Genomic DNA, 23,797 nt, shown 5'->3' on the forward strand with positions numbered 1-23,797 from the left:
ACTATAGTGCAAAATGGAGCACAGGGGAAAATTAGAGATGGAGATAAATTGGAGATGGCGTTTTGCATACATTACATGAAAGTGCGCAGGGTTTCTGAAATCCCGTGTGCTTTCATGTAATGTATGCACAACGCCATCTCCATGCCCTTATAAGGCAGGAGATGCCAGACCAACTTTTTTCATTGAGCTGCAGACTATGCACACTCCGTTTTTTCACCTAGCCACACTTTTGTTTCTAATGGAAAACATGGTAAGCCCTTTTTGATGACATACAACCTTTTACCAAATATGCTCAAAACCGTCTAATACCCTTTTTACCAACTATGCTCAAAATTTCCTAATACCCTGTTTGTATTATTAATGTTATGTTAAAATTAAAATTACTAGCCCATAGGAAAATACAATCTCTACTATCATGTGAATACCTTAAATCAGGGGTGCCATACTCAAATACACAGAGGGCCGAAATTAAAAACTTAGACAAAGTCGCTGGTTAACCTTGAAATTTATTGATAAAATTTAGGACGTTTTTCCTTCTTATTAGATATAAAACAATTTCATATGGAAGCAAAGAGGTTTTGCTTAACATTCAATCTGGAACAAGCCTATAATAAAGAAAGCCTATAATAAACTCTGCTGTTCAATAGACCCAAGTGATGCCGCTACTACAATTCCCGGCACCACTTGCGTCTTTAAAATGCGGGGCCAAGCATAGGCGGAGAGGCCGTGGGTCTAGAGAGGGGATTGATGCCGGAAATTGTAGTAGCAGCATTGTACTTGCCTCTATAGGACAGCAACTTAATATGAATTGCAGCTGGATCCTTTCTTTTTATTGGTGTCTTAACCACTTGCATTTCTTTAAAACACAATGAAAATGTGTTTGGCTAAACCTTCACTGTTTTTAGGAAATTAACCCAGCTATCAAAACCTGCTAATTGGCCACTGTGAAAAATGAGAGGAGCCAATGGTGGCTTTAAACACACCCAAATAGGGGAACAGTGACTTTTAATGCAAGATCGCCAGTAAAAAGCTGTCGGATAAGCGCGGCTCCGTGCGCAAGCTTTTTCTGTTGCTGAATAGCGCGACCGCGTACGATTCCGGATCGCTAATACGAATGAGCGACCGATAATCCGATTCTGCTTGATGAATCGGGCATTGTGTGATTGCAATGACACAACACTCTGAAAAATGTTTTTTTTTATGTCTTTGCACTTTATTGTACAGTTCTCGCTAATGGTTTCAACCTATCCCCTGAAGAAGTCAATCAGCAAAACACATCAGGGTTTGAACCGTATTTCTTGCTTAAACAGTAAAAGTATTCTGTCTAGCTGAAGGGTCAGCAGTCCCATGATGTTAATGGGACAGACTCAAATTCTTTCATTGTATATATAAAATTGTCAGAAAACTACTACTGTTAATATTATTATATTTGATTTTCATTTGCCGCAAAGTAAACCCCTGCTTTCCTATCCTTATTTTAATTTTTCATCCAAATTATTTTTGCCTAAGCAGCTTAGTGAAAAATTGTAAAGTTAACTTAAGAATTTAAGAAATTTTGCTCATGACTGATTGGTAATTTCCATTTAAAGGCTGGAACCGCTCCAAACAGACATATAAGCTCCAGGCTGGCTCTAAAAATTGGATGACTCACTCTCAGAGTTTACAAGATTTCCAAGTAGCAGTTCACATCTGGACTCTTCAATTATTGTATTATACCTTACTATTTGTGTAATATTAGTTTAAGCTAATTTTATTTGACTAGATTTCTAAAAATTTTGGGAAACTAATGAAACAATATTCTGTAATAAAAACACAACAGTATTATTAGTAAGCATGCTTTTCTAATCATACTTTGCTGCCTATTCACACCTATACTGTATTTATGCATTGTAGCAAACTTGGTAATTCACACATGCAGGCCTGAAATGGCCCTTAAAGTTTCCCTTTCTGAACACTCTAGTATAAATCCCATATAACCATATTGGAAATTGAGTTTTTATTTGAAATGTATGTTCATGCTAAAAAGTCGGTTTTACTGCAGGAAACCAATTCACATTTTTTTTATAAAGTACAATAAGTGCTTTTATTTTTGTGGGAGTTCTCATACAATTATAAAACATTCTGATGTAGTAATGACCCAAATCTTTTCAACCAAAGTGGCAATAACTTTAAAAACCTAATTTAAAATATTATTGAAATTATGACCTGTAGCATAGGAAATTATTATTCACTTAAGCATCTAACATGCTTTGGGATTTAAGTTTTCTGTACTTTTATTACTTTTTTCATTGAACTGATTCATACAACAGGCCATATTGTGCTGATAATGGTCATGGAATGCGGGAAGGTTTAGCTTTGTAATAGGCATTTCTGTCATAGTAATGCTTCTGATGAATCTATTTTTGGTACTCTAGAAGTGCAGTAGTAATTATGTTTTATTTCTATTTATAGGATACAGACTTTGTGATTGGCAGATTGATGTGACAGCAGAACTCCTAAAAAATGGCACATTGTCATTTAGGCTTTGTTTAAAAACTAAATATCCTTAATCTTATGTACAATTGAAAACTGGGTGACAAGGCTACCATAGACAACATCTCTTTTTCTTTTGTTCTGGTGGTACAGATCTAGCTTTGGACGAAAGAGAGTACAAGTTCTATTTAGGCATGCTAATTATATTTGAATTATTTTTACTATTTTTGATGCTGATTTTTGTTATACACACAGTATCTTTTTTCCGTTATTATGCTGGTAGCATTATTCTCTGGTGTAAGATCAGGTAGCTCTTGAACCTCAGCAGAAATCAAGAGCAGTTATGTGTCAAATAACGGCATGCGATGAATTTCACAGCATTAACAGTGGCTAATTATTTATTTAGCAGACAGAAGGGACATAATTGTTATACATTTATGCATGGCATGCATGAAAGATTAATTCAGATGACAGAAAATCTCCTATTTCATAAATTACATACCCATTTTCTTAAAAGGTATTATAATTAACTCATTCATTGTTCTGGAATATTAGAGAAAATAACTGTAACAACACCAGACTTCCTCGATGATATGGTGAGAGTTAAACCCTGGCATTAGCCTGTTCTTTATGTAACTACATAATAACATTAATAGCTCATGACTGAGACATTATAGCAGTGCAGAGTTGAAGGTCAAAATAAATTCATATGGGACTGTTAAGATCCTGTGTATCTTTAGAGCACATGTAATTTATTGCTATAAGCCAACATCAAAATTATTAAAAGGTCAGAGTATCTGAATTAAATTAAAACATGGTTGGATGTATGGCAATAGCGCTGATTATTATAGGGCTTGTTTTTCACTACAGTGTAAGTAAAAAATATATATATCTTCATATATATTTTCATGCTCAGTCGAAATGTAGTAGTTTTGTAAGACACCTGTCATCACTGATGTTTGCACTTGTAGGTGCCCCTAACTGGTGTACCAGTACCACTGCCCTTAGATTTGCTAAAATGTTTTATGTTTTTTATGTGATGTATATAGACATAAATATATGTGTATATAATATATATATATAAAGAGAGAGTATTTCTTTTGCATTTCAGTTGTTTAGCACAGCAAGATATAAGAGGTATATATATATATATATATATATATATATATATATATATATATATATATATATATACACAAACAAACACACATATACATTTTGTACAAACTTCCCTAATTTTTTACTTGTGTAAATGTTGACTTAGCACCATGACCCATACCCAGTAATTCAGCTTCCGCCTTTCAAATGTAGCTATGATTGTTAAAATAAATAAATGTTTCTACCTCTGCTCTGGAAAAAGCTCAGTAATCCAAGGTTTTCTGATTGCTGGAAGCATCTTTGTTTTCATTGAACTGAATTACATTACAATTACAACTGAAAGGCATATTATGACCCATCATAATGGTTTCAGTATAGAATGTGTAGAATAGAAAATTAAAATTTCATACCAGTCATGGTATCTTCTGCATCAGCTATTTTTGTAGTATTGTTGATGGTTTTTTTGCTTTTTTTTCTGGTTTTTGCATTTTAAGCTTTAGAAAGAGTCAACACATACACATGACTGTGGAAAACCATGAAGTTTTTGCTGACCTCCAATTGACCAACCCTTTTCCCAACATCCCCATTCAATAAACACGCATTAAATGTTAAATAGAATTCTTAAATATCAATATCAACCATAACAACAAAATATTAAACAAAAAAAACAATAACAACAAAATAACAATAAATAAACATTCCCAGATTACAACCAAACTCAAATCATCTGTGGTTGCCGGTCCTCGAGGGCCCCATTACCACTGGAAGTCTCCTCCCTTTTCTCCCAGCTCTGGAATGATTTAACTTCTTTAAACACAAACTATCACCGTATATATATTCTCAATCCACAACTTTTACCAATCCAGAGACTGCACACCAAAGATATGTCCCCAACCCCACTGAAACTTAAACTAATGAACACACACTCCTCAAAGACCTCAACCATCCCAGCCCTACCCCACTATCCAAAAGGAAAGGGGCAGGAGGGTGGAAAACTTTCTCTTGCACCCTGTACAATCAAATGACCTCCCCCAGGTCTGCCCAGTCATGCGGGCCTTCAACTAGGCTTCCTTGATTGGACGAGGGCCTGTCCAATAAATTGGTGGCAGGAATGCACTATATATACATCTGCAGGCTGAAACTGAAGCTAATATTTGAGGATAAATGAGATAAGTAATGATGCTACATGGCTGGTGATTGTGCAAACTATTGCTAAGTATTTATGCGTATTTTTCTAGACCACAATAAATAAACAAAAACAGAGTAAAAACCCTACATGTGCTGTGTTTACCTGATTTGCACGCCCACTCACTCCTCTTTCTTTAGCTTTCTTTCCTGTCTGTTCTTTTTATTATTTACTTTTTACAGACTCATTACAAAACTCTTTCTAAAATACATCTATGCCTTTGGAGGCAGACTTGTATATCTAAAGTGTCATGAAAATTCATTAGGATTTCCCCATGTGATATACACTCTTTAACTGCAACCTTAGAAAACAGAAAAATTTTATATTTGCATGTGATTGGTATGTATATGATATACCATGTATGGGCAAAGCATAGGGTAAATAAAGTGGGCTTTCTGACTTGACCAAAGTTGTGGTGCTTACTGTTAGCTCAGTCGTTTTGGTTGTTGAAATTGCTATTTAAAACTTTGACCTGTGCAACAAAAGATTATGGTGGAATACATACAACTATATTATTAACAGCATTATTTATAAAGCTGTTTGTGAATACTATTAAATATTTGCTATTATTTTGTATGGAACTTTATACAGTGTTGTTAGCAGGGCTGTGGAGTTGGTAGATAAATCATCTCCGAATCCTCAGTTTCTGGTACCCCCAACTACCACTCCAACTCTCTGACTCCGACTCCTCTGTATTTACAGGGTTTCTCATTTTATCTTCACATTTTTGCATTCAAGCTTCCCCCTTTGCAACTAGAGAATACAAAAGCAAAGAAATTAGGGTACTTTACTGGCAGTAATTATCACAAAAATATCATGTTTTTTTATTTCCCTCATTAAAAGTGACAATTAAAATATGCATGCCTCTTCCCACATACCAGGTTTCAGGAAATGTCTAATTGACATTCTAACATACATGGGCTGGATACATTGTACACAATACATATGTTGAGATCATCTGACCCATTTTGCAGACTATGTCTGCTTCCTCAGGGATGTAATTGGTACAGATAATAGGTGTATTAGCACAAAAAGTTGTTACAATTACTGGTATGCTTATTCCCTTGGTATGAAGGCAAGCAGAAGGTGGAATTAAAATCACAAAATACAGAGATGGCGGTGTCCCATATATGTTCTCCACAGTAATATTCAGTTCTTCTCCAAATAATATTGGTGATGCTTACTCCATTATGGAGTTTCAACAAGCAATTATCTTCAAAAACTAGATTTATTCAAATAATTCCATCCATAGACAGACTTGCATTTAAGTTATAAGAACCGCCATACTCTGTGATGCACCAAGTGCATCCTTTTGCAACCAAACTGCACAAAAAAAATAGACACCCTAATTATTCATAAATCAATAAACTTATTATTAAATTAAATATACCACAATATTTTTACCATAAAAGTTTTCTCAAGAAACATTAATAAAAATATATGAAAATACCGTATTTTCCGGCGTACAAGACGACTTTTTAACCCCGAAAAATCTATGACAAAGTCAGGGGTCGTCTTGTAGGTTTTATTTATTGTTTTTATCAAGTGGCTTTAAAGTAGTAGCATAGCATGAATAAAAATCAGGAACAGGAACTTTACCAGTTTAAAAATATGAACCACATTCTTTGGTAGTTTTAAAACAAAAACAAAGCTTAACTACATGAACAAAAAACAAAAGCCGGAAAACCTAAAACAGTTTATATATTAAACTTGGAATATAGTTATAGAGTAGAATAGCTGTTAAATGCAATCCAAAACTAACTCAATGTAGTGTTGTTCTAAGAAAAAGAAGTGCTTCTGCTAGATCCTCTTTCATAGAAGCTCTTAAATCTGACTTGATTATTTTTAGAGCTGAAAATAGTCTTTCAACAATGACTTGGGTGGGTGGCATTGCTGTTACGGTTCTAGCCACATCACTAATAATCTCGGGATAAACAAGGATGTCTTGTTCTACAGTCAGTTTCGATGAGTGATCATACTTTTCTACTTCTTTTAATTCCTTTAAAAAACTCCTGCTGGAATTTCTTTATTTGGACATTTTCAGGTCATTTATCTTTCACGCATATGCAACGTTGCTTTACTGTTGAAAGTTCCATTTTGTCCAAGTAGGAATCAAAGTCTAATTCTTCATTTGAAGAGGATTATCCTGAGTTTTACCAGTTCTTATAGCTTTATCCAGTGGTGGTGTTTCAGGTAGTAATTCCTTCATGCAAACTGCTACATCATAGAGGGCCTGTTTTGCAGTATCAGTCTAGTCACTGCTCAACTAAATTCAGCTCATTGGATCAAAATAACAGCTAACAAGATTTGATTATCCATTAAGAGATTGTCTATTTTCTTCATTGAAGATACAATTCCATCAGCTATTAACCCTCCACTTTTGTTCAGGCAATATATCAAGCTCTTCCATTTCAAGAAGAATTTTCCAGATGTTAAATCTTCAGTTTTTCTAGTGCTTTTACTTGTGTCCACTGGCTTTCAGTTAAGAAAACATTTTCATTGTCCAGATCTTCAAGAAAATCTTTTAGTTCAAGTAAACGCTTTACCATCAAATAAGTTCTTCCCCAAGCCTGTTGTTTGGTCCAAAATGACTCCTTTTCCTGCACATCTTTTCAAAATGGCATCTGTTTTAGGGACCTTGGCTGCAACAGGTACTTGCCTCAATTTGCCAATTAGAGTAGCTGCATGGCGATCTTTCAATCCTTTTCTTGCAGAGTTGCAGAGTATGAACAGCACAACGCATATGTTGAATAGTAGTACACTTGGATGCTCCTTCAACAATGTTATGCAAAATGTCACTATTCTCTTCACTTTCACTTTCTCCAATACTTGGTGAACTGTCTTCCTTTAATATCTGTCTGTCACTTTCTTCATCTACTTTCTTCATTTTCTCAATTGTGCTCAACATATTAGAAGAAACATCTGTCTCATTACATAGAATCTGTTCCTTTTTCATTTCAAAATCTTCTAAAATATCCTCCACTAACTCCTGAAGATAGTCACTGGTGTTATGTGCCTGAGTGTGTTTTATTATTTTCATCAACAAATCTAACATTCATAGCAAAATAATTGACTCTGCCACGTGTACATGCATCCATTTTTATGAAGACAAATGAGGGCTTGCCTTCATTTACCCTAGGGCCCAGGGATTGCACACATCTGATGGGTCAGCGATGTACTCCTCGACTCTAACTCTGACTCCACAGCTCTAATTGTTAGAAACTGTTACAGCAGGTTGACCTATTTTAAACTATTTGAAAGCAAAAATTTTTTTTTTTTCTTTAAAGGATATAGTAGGAAAATTGTAAAAGAAGGAAAAACCCAGCGCCTGTGGTCTGTAAAATATTTATTTTACTGTTTCTGGGAAACAAAATGAACAAATATTGTGTTAAAGGCACATCATGATGGCATAATGACTGTGTCATCATGACATTATAGGCTATTCTTGTAGTAAGATTATGTTTATCTGCAAACCTGCCAGAAAAGTGTACTCCATCTCCAGTACCATAATACACAGAAAACATTTTCTACAGACTGGAAAAGGGTACTTTTAGGCTATGTTTACAAGAGGACTTTATTTTAAAACACATGGAAAAGCATATACAGCACTTATATACATTTATCTAGGTCAATTTTTCTTTGTGTTAAAGAAGATGGTAAAGAAACGAGAAGAAGGAAAAAGGCCTATAAATGCCCATAAACACTTACAACCATTGTAATGGAAGTGTTCAAGCACTTTTTGAGTGTTTATAAGTATTTTAAGGTTTCTCTACACAGCAGCCGCATTCTTTTTGCAGTTCAAAAACTTAATGCCCCAAAACTGTTTAGTGTGTACTGGCATATTGGAATATGTTTAGAAGCTGGGGAAACAATCAATGTAAACTTAGCTTTATAAACTGATTACCACAACTTAAAGATATATGTAGACAGTGTCGCTACATAACTACATCTTTACAGAAGAATAGTATTTACCTAGGTCAGCACTATAGACACCAACAGCCTATTTACTATGCCATTAGAACCTTTATTTGGACGCGCTACCTTGTATAACACTGTAAGTAGTAGTTTTTATTTTACAATGGCTCAGTAAATTGCTTATGCCACAGATTTTATGAAAAGTATCCTTAAAAAAAAATAAAGCAAATAACAGTAAAGTAGAAATAGCTAAATGTTGGCTATGGCAATGTGGTGTATTGCTGTTTTGCTTTTTTCCTGGTCTATGCCCTTGACTCTGCTTCCAATATAGCTTCCGTAAACACAGAAAAAGAATGCAACAAATCACAGAAAATTTACTTTATTTTGATAAAGTGTGTGCCAGCTATGGAAACCCTCCCCTTATGTCAGTGTTATATTCGGACACCATAATTAGATAGCAAAGCCTAGCCTTTTTGAAATGTGTTTTTTGGAGAGTGTAGGAAAGGGTTAACATTCCACGGTTAACATTTGTTGTACTGTCTGTTGTTTTCCCACCACTGTCAATATGACAGCTAGAAATTTATTTATGACAGGTAAAAATGTTGTCATGCAAACATGAATTGATGATAAAGCTTCCAAAGAGATGTATTTTCAAAGACAGTTCTGATTTCTCCTTTCTAGGGTTAGATTTCCACGCACTTCCTGCTGTCTGTGGGACAGGCAGTGTGAGTAAAACATTCCAACAAGAATACAGAAAGCAGGAAAGATGAGTGGCTCCAACTCATAGATACCACACTAGACAAAACTCAAAAATATCTGCCTGTTGACTTTTTGTGTGCACAAGCATGCACTTTTTTATTTAACATATTATTTACTTTGTATTGTCATTGTTTTTTTATATATATATATATATATATATATATATATATATATATATTTTTTTTTTTTTTTTTTTAGCTATATGACTATTTTTTTTTTTATTATTTGGACTTTGGACAAAATAACCTTTTACGCCTTTGCTGAAAACCTGTTTTTTGTCTTTGTTTGCTACTGGTCCTGACTTATGGTTTGACCCATTATTACATTTGTCTCTAGTCCTGGTCTTTAAACTGTGATTTGGTCATAGTTCTGCCTCTTCATATGACTTTTACCCACAGTGAATGGAGATAATATACCTATTGACAGATATTAGAAATGCGTTGTGTTGAATTGGGAGAAAGAGAGATGGAAAGCTCTTTTCTAAGAGTAAAGACAGGGTTGAAGCAGAAAGTATTAATTGTCTACCAGAAAAGAATGGCAACCTTAGGACCTGCAGATAAAATGTGATATCAGAGGAGCTATAATATCAGCATCCTCGTGCTGAGAATCTCCAGATCCATCTTCTAAAAAAAAAAAGTCTGTCCTTTTTGTTAATTATATGATTTTAAGGCACAGTTTCAGGTACTATTGCAAATTAAGTATTGGAAAATGCAGTGTGTTTAAATTTGAACTCTTTATTAACTGGTTGATGAATAGGGTTTGGTTTCAGATTAAATGTTACACATCTGTCACATGCAGTTTCATTAATGTGCAGCATATTAGCTGTTCCTCATGGTAAAATCAAAAATGTCCCTCTAGGTGTTAGTATACCTTGTAAAACAACTGGTGAATTCTTAGTAGTATTTTTGTGCCAATGGGGGCATAAAAAAAATAAAGTCACTGGGCCCACCCAAAGTGCATATAGGTAAGTTGGCTTGCAGGGAAGAAATGTGGACTTCAAGGAATATGATAGGCTAGTTCACCTTGACAGTTACAGTGGTTACAGGGCAGTTGTGCTTCCTGTCAGCCTGCCAACCTGCTACTACACCATGCCACTCACCATTGAAAGGAATGGGAACATTTCAATGATAAGCAATGGCAGGGGTGGTAGATCCCTAGTTCCAAAACACCACTTGCAATGTCTTGTCAGTTGTTTGGTTATTCAGTCTATTGCCTGAATACATGCCCCTGCCAGTCAACCATTGGGACAAAAGGCAAAGCAGTTGTGGTACCTGTGATTGTTGTCAAGCAGTAATCGCACCACTTTACAACTGTCTGCACTTTTACAGACAGATGTTATTAAGAAGCTTTAACTTTTAATTAATCTGTTTTACTATAGCCATTAGTCCCTTCTCTCCTAAATAATATAAAAAATTACTATGTTCAAAAACAGAAGAAAGGCTTGGAGAAAGACAAACTGCTGAGCTGAGTCTTTCATATCTTTTTAATTATATTTATTATTGACTGTATACAGAAGAATACAGTCATTGATCAATATTTTCTCTCAGTTTTACATCAAACAACACCCAGGGGACATATTTCCTTTATGTAACATTGAATATACTCGCCCACAAACCAAATGCATATTGTCAGTTTTTTTAATCAGTGGTTCACCAACAGTCACAGCTGAAGAGAATGTGGAACCACAGACCACTGCTGAGGGCTGTGGCAGTCTAGCACAGCAATCTATAAATTTCCACCACTTGGACAGTCAGACAAGCCCACTGACAATTTGGATTTATGAAACAGCTCTGTATCTCTGTCTCCATTTGCAGCACTAACCCGAGCCTACACTGCAAGAGCTTTCAATAAAAGTGGAGGCAAGGAATAGTGCCAATCAAGTTCTTTTTTTAAAGGGAATGCTTTTTTAGGTATTTTTTTTACCCTAAATAATATTTTTCTAGCCAGCACTTTAGCTCTTAGCTTCAGTTCACATGTTGTAAAAGCTTTATTTAGGTGTTCATTGTATTAAGCTGGTAGCTCTATACACATTTCACAGATATTTCCACTCAATACCCTACCCCTGCGTACCTTGTTCTTTTCCATAAAATGTAACTTATAATTGAGACTCAGAAGAAAAATAGTTTCTGGTGTACTGTTCTCTGCATAAAAAAAAACAATGCTCAGTGACACCATTTTCAACAAAAAACCTTGTACTACATGGTATTTGTAAATTACATTTCTTCCAATCTGAAGAATGCATGACTGTGACAGTTCTTCAACTGCTTCACACATTTACACACATACATGAACTAGGCAACATTTTTGGTGCCAGTTCGCTGTTACCATGTTTAGTAGATTTCTGTTATATTCTATGAACCCTAAAGAATATTGTAACTTGACAACCAATCAGCTGTATACTGTTTGCTCCCCTAGGCCAACTAGCTTGTTTTGCTCCCCACTTCCCCCAGCCAAAATCAGCCTTGTTATGTCAGTGTGACACTGGCACACATAAAACACACAATGAATGCTGTTCCGCATGAACAAAAGAGAGGGAGAGAGAAAAGAGAAGAAACAAATGGAAAGTGGAGAGAGATTGATGAAAAGAGAGAGAGAGATTATTACTGAAAGGAGGAAGGGTAGGAGCAGATAGAAAAAGGGAAAGGGGGAGGAGAGAAAGTGTGTGTGTGTGTGGGGGTATGGAAAAGGAGGGAGGTAGAGAGAGAAGGAACAGAGGGGTGAGAGAATGAATCAAGAGAAAGAAAGGTAAAGGGGAGGGAGAAAAAGATAGAAGGAGGGAGAGAGGGAGAAAGCCAAGAAACAAAGGGGGTCAAGAGAGGAATAAGGAAAAGAGAATGAAAAAGGGGCAGGAAAGAAGGAAGGAAGAGAGAGAGGGACGGTAATAGAGAAAGTGGATGAGAGACAGGGAGATAGAGAGAGGAAGAAAAAAAAAGAAGGAAAAGGGAGGGAGAGGGGTAAGAAATGGGGTTAGAGTGAGGGAGAAAGGAGAGAGATGAGTGTTTTCTTAAATACAATCATCAACCTGCACAGATATCTGCACTGAATGTGACCTTGGTATAATCACATATTCACTTTGTGATTCCTGGTACAGGTAGTCCCCGGGTTAAAGATATCCAACATACGGATGTCGCCTAGATATGAACAGGGCTTCCCTGCTCTCTCCTGTGCAGAAGGAAGGCATGATGAGGGGGGAGGGGGTGGTTTGCATGACTTGCAGAAGAAATCTTTTGCTAAACACAGCTGAGGTTGTGGGTGATCTTGGGGGGGGGGGGGTTTGGTGAGCACTTTCTGCAGCATCTTGTACCTCTTTAATGAACAAGACAAAATACAGTTGTTTCTTTTTGCATATGAAAGGACAGCTTGCTCCAGAAGTTAATGAATATCTAGGCTTCATAAAGATTTTTTTGTTTTGTTTGCTTTGTTTGTGATTAACTCACATTGAGGATTTTATACATTAACTGACACCATGCTGCCTAATAATATTTTAAGACAAACATCTGTGCTAATTGTATTTATTAAAATAATGTACCAGTTCCAACTTACATACAAATTCAACTTAAGAACAAACCTACAGTCCCTATTTCGTAGGTAACCCGGGGACTACATGTACTGTAGAGCTGGTTGGCCATCATCAGCAAATTCCAGTTTTACAATGTTGTAATGTCTCTCCCTGGTGGTCATGACAGATGGCCTTATGACAAATCTGGCTCTGGTTACCAGCACATACTACTTCTATGAAAGCCCACATTGGTAGTTGGTTCTTTCAGTATAAAGTACAATAAAATATAGTGATTTTTTTGTCAAATTTTAGATAATTACAGAAATGCCTTCCTGAGTAAAAAACACTTTTTCACCTATCTTAGTATTAACACATATCTTAGTATAACAAATATTATAGCTTAATATCATCAGTTGAAGCATTTATGTAATATATTCAATGAAATCCGTTTCTCCTGTAAACTTGTTGTTTTCATGAGCAATAAAATAGGTGGTGTTTGGAACTAGTGAAGGTGTCATTATTTCTACTGTTTACCATCCATTCTGTGTTTGTCACCTAAATAAATCAAAAGATCTTGAACAATATTGTTTTCTGTTTGCAAATCGTGTGGCTTTGACATTTAATTCAGTTTTGGCAAATGTAGGTAAGAATCTTTATTGTTAATGTACAGTACACATGAGAATTGTCCTGGTTAAAACAGGTATACCATTTAGATAAGTATGTTCTATAGATAAAGAAGTACAAAATGCAGGACAATGTGCATGTTAAATGACTTGCTAAATATATGTTTTACAACTTTTTCTTGTACGTTTTCTATTTAATTGAGGCAAACCAGGGACAGAGTACACTAGCTAGTACACTAACTAGTTCCTTATTTGAATGTAAATATATGTTTTTTATATTGTAGCTCTGCTGGAAAAAAGCATAAAACTTGTTTTTTATGCATCCTTGGAATGGTATTACAAGCCTCCTAATACAGTTTGTTATTTAGAACCACTAAGGGCTATTTAGTGTAAAAGCTGGCTTTATACAGTTAATGCATAATTTTTTATGTATTTAATAATTATAGATATTGCAACACTAGACAGCATAGGGTACAATACGTGAACACGCACAATGAGAATATAAACAATGGGAACATTAACATGACATTAATATAAATCAATATCAGACTACAAAATATTTCAATAATTAAACCAACCAATAAAACAATCTAGCATAAGGAAGGAAAAAGCATGTTCTCAATTGTCATGTTCTCTGGGCATTTTTTATTAGTCTCCAGAACAGGAATATAATTCAGTAAGAGGGTTTAGCAATCTATAAGGAACATATTACCAGTAATAAAAAGAGCACCCATTCAATTTAAAGAAAAAAATGCAGATGCTGAAAGAAGTTTTTAGTTCTATTTGTGACAAATATTCTCTATAGTTAAGATGCAATTGAATGGTCAATTTATTGTCATTTTTCTTTGGTTAGGGTTTTTAGGAATATTGAATTTAAAATTAAAGTGGCCATTTATGAGTGATTGACATATGAACCTTTCCAAACAAACAAGCTAACATTGATTAAAATATTGAATGATGCCAAAACAGACAGTATTGTTTTATATTTTGTGATGCACTCAAAGTGTTAGTTGAAAATACGATCTACCAATTATAAGTGTTAATGATCTATTAAAACTGTCACTTTAAATTACGAAAAGCTTCCATAAAAAGTAGTTAGATATTAGATTGATCGAAAGCAACCATCAAAATTCTACACAAATTGTCTTGACAGACCACTTAGGAAACTTACTATGTGAATTGAGTAATAGATTTTAGTTACCAATTCTTGTGCATGCTGATGTCACCTTTAAACAAATGTATTTTAGGGTATCCAAAAAAAAGATTTGTTCCTTCTGGACATACTGTGATATTGTGGAAAATATATGAATTCTTGATCTTCCCCTTAAATATAAAATTGTCTTCTTTTAAAATGCCTTTGTCTGGAAATTGTCTCTCTAGCAGACTAGGGTCATAAATTCCCCCTTATCAGGTATTTCTTTATCTGACAACCAAAGTCCTTCCAGACCCTCTAGTTACAACATCTGATGTGACTGTCTTGTTTTCCTTTCTGCAAGATTTATAGGATTCAGATAAGGCTAGACAGAGTGTCTCAGATTGAACTTTGTGATGTATTTTGAAACCCATTTATTATTAAGCTTTATATTTCTAATATACCATTCTGTATAAAATAGTGGTTGCCTGATTTGAAGTTGGATCGTTATGGTGAGCATTTTGAGACCAAGAACTAGTCTCCTAGGCCTCAGGAAAGCCTGGAAACCATATTTAGCCTGTTCTGGTGAACCATAAGTCCCAGACATGCCTAGTTTGGTCTCTGTGAACTCATTATTTTGTGGTGATTAATAATCTGGGGGTTGGTATTTCATAAAACCTGTATTTAGGTAATTATTAATAATAGCTGGAACAAGGGCCTCTTGGGAGTGTCTACAAGCATCCTAATCTATGCCCCTCAGCCAGCCCCCACCCTGCTATCATTGGATGGTCCTTTTAGCCCTACCCCTGTTGTTAGCATAGAAAAAGCCATGTAAGTCTAGTGTGGTGTTCATCCATCTGGCCTGTAGATGTCACTGTTTTAGTTGTTTTACTCCTTAAGACAATCTATATTGCTGTTGTTGTTGGTTCCTGTCCTGCGGACAGTATCCCTCTGAGGATACTACAGACACTACTCATGTATGTAGTTGGTGAATCCTGTAAATAAACCTGGTTTAAATGTCCCTGCCTCCTTGATTACCGGACACAACATCAGGCAGAGACAGCTCCCGCATATATCATCTTGTTGCTAAGGAGAACAGCACTGACACATTGAGCACTGCAGGGAGCCCAGGGACTCTGACTAATAATTTGGACTTTACACAGCAACCTGGACCAAGGCAAACCAACTCTACCTAAGTATTATTTCACAGTTTTCCCTTATTTATGCTGTTGCATAAGTTCTGCTATTATTATTTGATTAGTCCCTATTTTCCTGAATTTTTTTTTTTGTTTTTAACTTAATAAACACTATAAAAAGTGTAAGCTGAATCTCTGTAGAAAGATCCATTTTCGGTTTAACTTCAAATTTGGACAGAAGGTCTCATCCACTCAATCAGCATACCTTGATATGATGTAAAATTGAAGGTCCATTGTGAGCTGCCCCAAAACAGCAAAAGATTGCAAAATTATAATAACAACATGCTTTACAGTAGTTTTTTTTTTTTTCTCCTGATATGTTGTCCTCTGTTTGTATCAAACATGCTTATAGTTAAGCTGCGTACACACTTACAATTTTTGTCGTTGGAAAGGATCTTTCACGATCCTTTCCAACGACAAGGTGCTGTAAGATGCATGAACGATTCTGTACATACAGCACCGTTCTGCTCTATGGAGAGGGGAGGGGGGAGAGCGACGGAGCGGCACCCTGCTGCGCGCTCTCCCCTTCCCTTTCATTACGATCGGCTGTCGTCCATCGTCCGTGGATCCGGCAGGTCGGTCGTCCGGACGATGGACGACACCGACTGTACACACGGAAGATTTTCGCCCGATAATTGGCCGATGCCGATTATCGGGCGATAAAAATCTGCCGTGTGTACGTAGCTTTACTGTGATCAAACAGCTCAATCTTCATCAGCCAATGGCACATTGTTTGAGCAGACCTGGATTTTTCCTATATGTTCAGTGACATTGCTGGAGTTTGACATGACTGTGCAATCTGATTCCGCAATGCAAATCAAATGATTAGCCCTTGAATGAAATTGCTATGCCAACCAGTTCTTGACAAATTACCAGTCATTTGAAATCTTTGCCAATTGTATATAATTTGTATCACTGTGAAATAAACTATTTTTAGTTTTTAGTTCTGGACACCCTCCAGAGCGATTTTGATATTGGTATTATTACACTACACATATCAATAGCAGAGAGAAGTCTGAGGTATATACAAAAGAGATTGCACCTGCATGCCTCTTTTTCTTTTATCATTGACACCTAACCTGGAAAAGCTGATTCTAATTTTAGAGTTTTAGAGTAGCTGTAATGTAGCAGGATTGTTTTCCACTTGACAAATCTGAATTTTCATTTATAGGAGTATAGGTATTATTACGCCATGTAAATTTTTTGTTACATACATAAAGTTCTAATATTTACCTGTTAAAATATGTTGACAATGTCAACTATTTCAGTTGGGATGTGCTTACTTGTTACATGACTGTATTGCAAAAGGTAGCTACATATTAAAACATAAACTAGCATATTATCACATTTTAAATGTTGCCCTCTGCAGAATGTGTTAGTTATGATGTTTTTGTAAATAAAGACCATTTTAGCAGGGGCTTGTCTAAATGGAGCTCCACTCTGACAATTGATGCAATCCACATTATTGGCTAGTGCTGTATAAAAAATATTCTTTATACATAGTTTGAAAAAAAGGTGAATCCATTGCTATATGGTATATTATGTTTAAGCTGAAGGTGATTTTTCTTTAGCCAAGAACAGTTGCCAAAAATAACTATATGAGAGTGTGAAAGCAAGCTTTTCGAGTAATACTAACAATTTGTTCAGATATTTCCTTGAATAAGTATCAGGTACCTCAAAATATGCAGTTTAGGTCCTTTTTATTATTCGGCTACTGCAGTGCCTAGAATGCAAAATGAGCAGAGCCAGCCAGTTGAGCAGATATCATTTTATTGATATGTTTTTTAACATTGTCATCCATGATTCTGGCATCCCACGAGCTGATTATGAGAATGTGTGTGACATCTGGAGGTTCTTGCAGTGTAGCGCCTTTGATGACTGCAGTACTTCATTGCAATGCAGGTTCATGTTTATTGCACTCCTTGTAGCTTTTGAACATTTATCACTTGACGTCTGATATAGATTCATTGTTTTCTTTTCATTTGTTATTGAAAGCCCATGTGACTGTAATATTTGGCATTATACTAGACAACTGCTGAAACATTTATGTCTTTAGTATTGTTAACTTTATTGATGAAAACTTCATTACCAGACAACAAATTAGATTGCCCACTCCAAAAAGTAATATATGGCTCCTATTAGAGGGCTCAGGAAAAGCCAAGTGCTTCCACCTATGAAGGTATTACATTTTTCGTTTCAACAGCACAAGATTGAAAATACTCCAACTGTGACACCTGTTCTGGTGACCAATGCCAAAGGTTTTCCTGTCTTTTACAGTTTTTTGCATAGAAATTACCACACACAGCACAATGTTCTAACACTTTATACTCTTTTAGACTAAAAAAAAAATTGTCTGGACTTAAACTTGACTGTGATAATGGCAGAAGCATGGTTACAGCAGGTTCTATTAATTCTGACGGCACCACTGTACATCATATTACTCCTTCCATATGCCTCGTCCAAAGCCTTGTGCATGGCCAATGGAAAATTACATGTTCCGAGGGTCCTTTCATTCAAAATAGAACAGTCAGAAGCTTCTGCATATAATCTCCTCAACCTTCTCTCGAGGTCATCAAATTACCAAAGCTAGTTGTAAAATTGTGTTAAGGTGACAAAAATACCATTTGTAGAACTGACATTCAGAAGGAAATTTAAAAGTTGAAATTTGCACAATTAAAATGATAGATGTATTTTATCTAACTCTTATTAGAAAATTAAATTATGTTGCATAACCCGCTCTTAGTTTTGACAGATTTCTAGCTTCAAACTGATGATGCAGCATATTGAAGGTGATTGCAGTACAGCTTTAAAGTAATGTCTATTGAATAACCATAACAAAACACATTAATAAAGCTCACGTCACTTAGCATTCTCACCACGCTGCTGATTTCAAATATTTCTCCCAAGGTCCGAAGAGAAATGCATAAACTGCATAAGAAAGTGGCTGAAAAGGGGGGAAGTTATTTATATATGCTGACCACTGTAATTTTCTGTTAAATGGCAGACGAAACAGATTTTTACAGCTTGGTTGCACACCAATCTTTGAAGGACATTCTTAGACTATCACAAGGCTATTTATATGTTTGCCATAAAGCTTTTACTTGTCTTTTTCTATGCAGTGTCCACTTGTTGCTTAATCTCTTTAATGGTAATGATTACTGAAGCTTAAATGTTCTGTTAATTTTTGCAGCATCTGTATACATCAGTTGATTTTAACTTAAACCAGTATATTTATCAAGCAGGGAACTTGATTTTTACTAAACATTCTCTGGTTGAGAATCTTCCAAGTGCATGCTTTTATTGGTAGTGACTGATTCTCCACTAGATAGTATTTGGAAAATGTCTGATTCACTGTTTCATAAATAGACCCCTATCACTTACTGACAAATTTAGTACACCTATTTTAAGGACATTTAGGAGATTATTTAGTAAACTAGTTTTACTTTGCTCATTATTGTAAGTTGACAAAATGATACACGTTTTGTAAAACATGCTTTTGCATCTTCACCAAATTTGAAATGCCATTGATTGAAAATAAAAATAATCAGATTCAGCTTGTAAAGACTATTTCACTTCCAATGATTTTGGATGGTATGGCCAGATTAGCATTACTGAAATCTTTTGACACATAACCTCTCTGGGAAGGTCAACTCATTTCTTGTTTTTCTTGCTTTAACCTATTTTAAAGGAAATTAGGAAAAGCGTATATATGTCTGCTTAAAATAAACGTAATTCAACCAACAAATATAGGGCAAAACATTTGCCTCTGGGACCTATAGATATAGACCTGCTCTACTTAAAGTAATTTTAGCCATGTTAACTTAAGTATAGATTTAAGGGATGAGTCCACTCAAGGCTGATAACCTACAAAACACACATGAGGCCAGAAAGAGACTTTGTGTCTGCTAAAGGGTCTATGTAGACTAGCTTTTGGTGTGTGTTGATAATATCAGTTTCACGTCAATTTGAAACACCCTTAGTTAGTTACTTCACCCAGTAGTTCATTTCTTTTTGACCTGCAGTTGACCCACCTGACCCACACCACATAGGTCATGGCAATAAAATGACCCTATCTTCCAAATAATTGTTTCTCTATAAAACTACCTTAAACTCAGGGAAACTGCCCTAGATTTTCTTTACTAACATATCTTCATGTATCCATATATCAGATATCAGAATTTTTTTCCAGGTGTCTAAGGTGTTAGATTATTCCATTTTCAACCTGCTCCACATTTTTTTTAAGCTGCTTAAGTTTGTCACAGACTATAATGGCTGAAGCTACAGTACCAGTGGCGTTCATAAAAATCAATTGACAGAATCAGAATACTGAAAACCAACCCTACATAGTTTCCAATCCACTGGGAAAGCTCTAGATTGTTCAATTTTTAAGTCCATGTCAAAAGAGCAAAACTTTTCCATAGTTAAAAAATAGTTGTACAGTTTGAAAATGCATGTTAACTTTTGTAATCCTACAAAGTCCTTCCTTGTGCCCTACTCCAACAAACCCCTTTCCTCTAAATTTCATTTTTGTTTTTTGGCTTCTTTGCAGGTGAATGAGATTGAATGAGATCCACATTAACACTCCATTAAATACACAATATAATAAAAAATAATTAACTCATTAAAACATAACTACTTTTTGCTGCAATATTGCCAAAAGATGTCCTTTAGTTGTCAGTCGAATGGCCAACATCATTCAACTCACCTCCCGAGTCCAAGTCATCCTGGAATTAACCCAGCTTGTGAGAAAAATAGTAAAAGCAGAAGCAGTACAGTGATAATTTTTTTTCTTTGTGTCACTCTACTGTACGGTATTTTCCTACTATTATTTTTCTCGCCAGCACATTACCTGATTGGTTGTAATCACCCTCTTACACATAGTTCTGATATTCAGAGGCTGCAAATGGCTGATACCAGGTCAGATTCAGATTCTTACACTGGTGGTACCATTGTACCAGAGTTTGTATTTATTTATGTGAAAATGTAGCAGATTAAAGGTATATACTAGATATATTTATTACAATTTCCAACTTAAAAATACCCAAAATATTATCAAGCTCACAAAATCTATACTCAGAAAATATATACTCAGTATCAGAAAACAGTTTGTGGTTAAATATTATATTAATGATTAAATAATTAATACATATTGAATTATTGTAATTATTATTATTAATGATAATAAATATTATTAAATAATCAATAAAACAGAGTAGATTTTAAAATCAACTATACAGATGTTATGGCGTATATATCAGCATGGTGGTTCATTTTTATTATCAATTTCATTTCTACACTTTTGACTTTCATAAAAAAAGGTTTGCTCTTGAATAATTTGCCAGTGTCCCTGGGATGTGTGAAAAGCTTTACCTAAACAGGAGATTTTTACAGACTCAATAAGCTTGTGAATGTGTCATGCTCTATGTGTGACTTCAAGCCACTTTTTCTGCAAGGTGCCAGCCACAATATTTCCCTACAAACTGGGTACACTTCACCAGATGAATAAGCTAAATATTGTAAGAAACAAAAACAGCTATGTGCTGATTGTGGAAAGATCACAAGTTCTAACACATCTTAGTGTACAAATATATAAAAAGGTTAAGGATTATTAATCATAGCAAGCAAAAATATCATCAGGCAATTCATTGCTTGTGTTCTTTATGTGCTAAAATAACAATTACCTAAATCTTTCCATCATTTTATATCATTTTGTACTCATCAGTCCTTTTGTTATTTATTCCAAAAAACTCTCTAATACCTTGCATGCATTGTAACAGATCATGAACTGCATGATTGAACTGTTTTTACCTAATCTACTTGTTGTAAAGTGAGTTAAATGTATAATCCATAGGTACCGTAATAATTAATAGAGGGATTTAATAAACATACCCAGCTACCACATATCATTGTTGAATCACATTTAAATATTCTAAAGCAGTTGTAAACTGAAATCTTGATTTTACAAATTGAGATTGCCAATATCCTTTAAAATTAAATTTGGTTTCAATGCATACAAATTAAAATACCTTATTTTTTTCCCAGAGGTTACATGGCTTATTATTCACTCTCTGATCAGATGAGTCCAGACTATGGGCAGGACCAGAGTACTTTGCTGTCCTTTGTAATGACAGGAGGAGCCACTGTCAATCAAACACTCTACCTGATCAGGCTGCACTACTGGTGATGCAGGCCGTTGGGAGCCTGCTGGGGCAGGTAAAGGGTGTTTGACTTACAGTAGCATCTATTATTGCAATGCACAACAGAGCAAAACTGATCCTGCTTACTCCCAGGCTGGTAATGCCCATCCCTGAGCTGGTCTGATCAGGACAGAGGAATAAGCCTCAGAACTTTGTTGCAAAAATAAAAAGTTTTAAAAATGTGGAACTTGTAAAGGGACTGTAAAGGGATATCTCTGCTACCAATCACTCAATTGTGGAGGGGAAGCCACTCAAAGAACAATCTAAATTGACATACCTGAGAGTTTTGCATTCCTGACCCCCTGCCATACACTGTGGTTCCTCTCTCTGGCCTCGGTGTTACTGCTGTGTCCAGTAATGACACTGGGAGTTGATGGAAGGAGCCACAGTGTGTGGCATGGTGCAGGAAACACCATTTTAGGTGTCATGTTTCCTACACTTTTCATTTTAGCACTATAACCCCTGAGAATTAATGACTTTCTGTGCAAAAATTTCATACTACTGTACTGCACTTTGTACAAATGATTTTTCCCCCTCTCTAAAAAACATTGAAAAACGTATGTAAAGATCATTCATTGACACAGACATAAAAACAATAATATGTGAATATAGCGTCATCCACAGAATATTTTAAACGAGTTAATAAAACCCAATGATTGTTTTGCTGAGTGTAAAAAAAGTTAATGGAATATCTTGAACAGGTCTAATATTATGTATGTTTTTATTTCTAGTTCGTGGCCCAGCCCAACTGTCAGCAGTTGCTGGCTACACTGTGGTACGATGGATTCCCAGGTTGGCGCCGGAAGCACTGGGTAGTGAAGCTGTTGACTTGCATCACGATTGGACTGCTTTTTCCTTTGCTGTCTTTGGCATATCTGATAGCACCCAAGAGCAGGCTGGGACTGTTCATTAAAAAGCCATTCATCAAATTTATCTGCCACACAGCCTCATATCTCACATTCCTTTTCCTCTTGCTTTTGGCTTCCCAACACATAGTTAGAACTGATTTACACATGCAAGGTCCTCCACCCACAATAGTGGAGTGGATGATATTACCATGGGTTTTAGGTAAGTGATCATTTTTGGTGTTTTAAAAGTAAATTTTTGATAAAATAATGACAACTGTTTTGATTGAATTAATATTAATTGAATTTTTATGGACTGCTTTTCACTTAAAGCTATCAAATTCAGTGTTTAATAATATTAAATATTGTTATACTACTGTAGCATGCATTTACATAGTAGTTCATGTTTCCTCAATATTGTTAATACACATCCATTACATATGAGTATATACACCTTTTTAAGCTATACTAGAGGTTAAAATTATTGTGCTACAATGGTGTGTTATTAATCAACAGCCTGATTAATCTGGCCCTTCAGTCCTGTGGGAAACCAAACTGCCAGGCATGGCACACACCTTCTCCACTCCCCCACAATGCAGTGTTGAGTGCCTTAGTGACCTATCACTGGGTCAAGCCTTTGCCAAGGCAAAGTTAAGTGGGCATGCCTACATCTATGCAAGTATCATATTTTAGATTTGTAATTTTAGTTTTGTTTAGTTTTAGTTTGTAGTTTGTAATTTGTACATGTTTAGAGGACTAAACCAGCAGATGTGGAACAACAGGCAGTGCTGTCAACCTTAGTGTGCTTACTCTATGGCCAACCATTTTGTTCAATAAAATGGTGATACAGTAGCTTTGGCAGGCCAATATTTGAA

General features: G+C 35.5%; 1 protein-coding gene across 3 annotated transcripts in view; it reads left to right on the top strand.

Moving 5' to 3' along the window:
- The window catches only part of TRPC5 (transient receptor potential cation channel subfamily C member 5), a 229,386-nt gene that overhangs the window by 143,055 nt on the left and 62,534 nt on the right, over positions 1-23,797 (top strand). For all 3 annotated transcript variants that reach the window (XM_072429911.1, XM_072429912.1, XM_072429914.1), the window contains one exon: positions 22,809-23,145. In XM_072429911.1, the coding sequence (XP_072286012.1) occupies positions 22,809-23,145 (337 nt within the window). The remainder of the gene's footprint in view (positions 1-22,808; positions 23,146-23,797) is intronic.

This window comes from Pyxicephalus adspersus, chromosome Z (genome assembly GCF_032062135.1).
Source record: "Pyxicephalus adspersus chromosome Z, UCB_Pads_2.0, whole genome shotgun sequence".
NCBI lineage: Eukaryota > Metazoa > Chordata > Amphibia > Anura > Pyxicephalidae > Pyxicephalus > Pyxicephalus adspersus.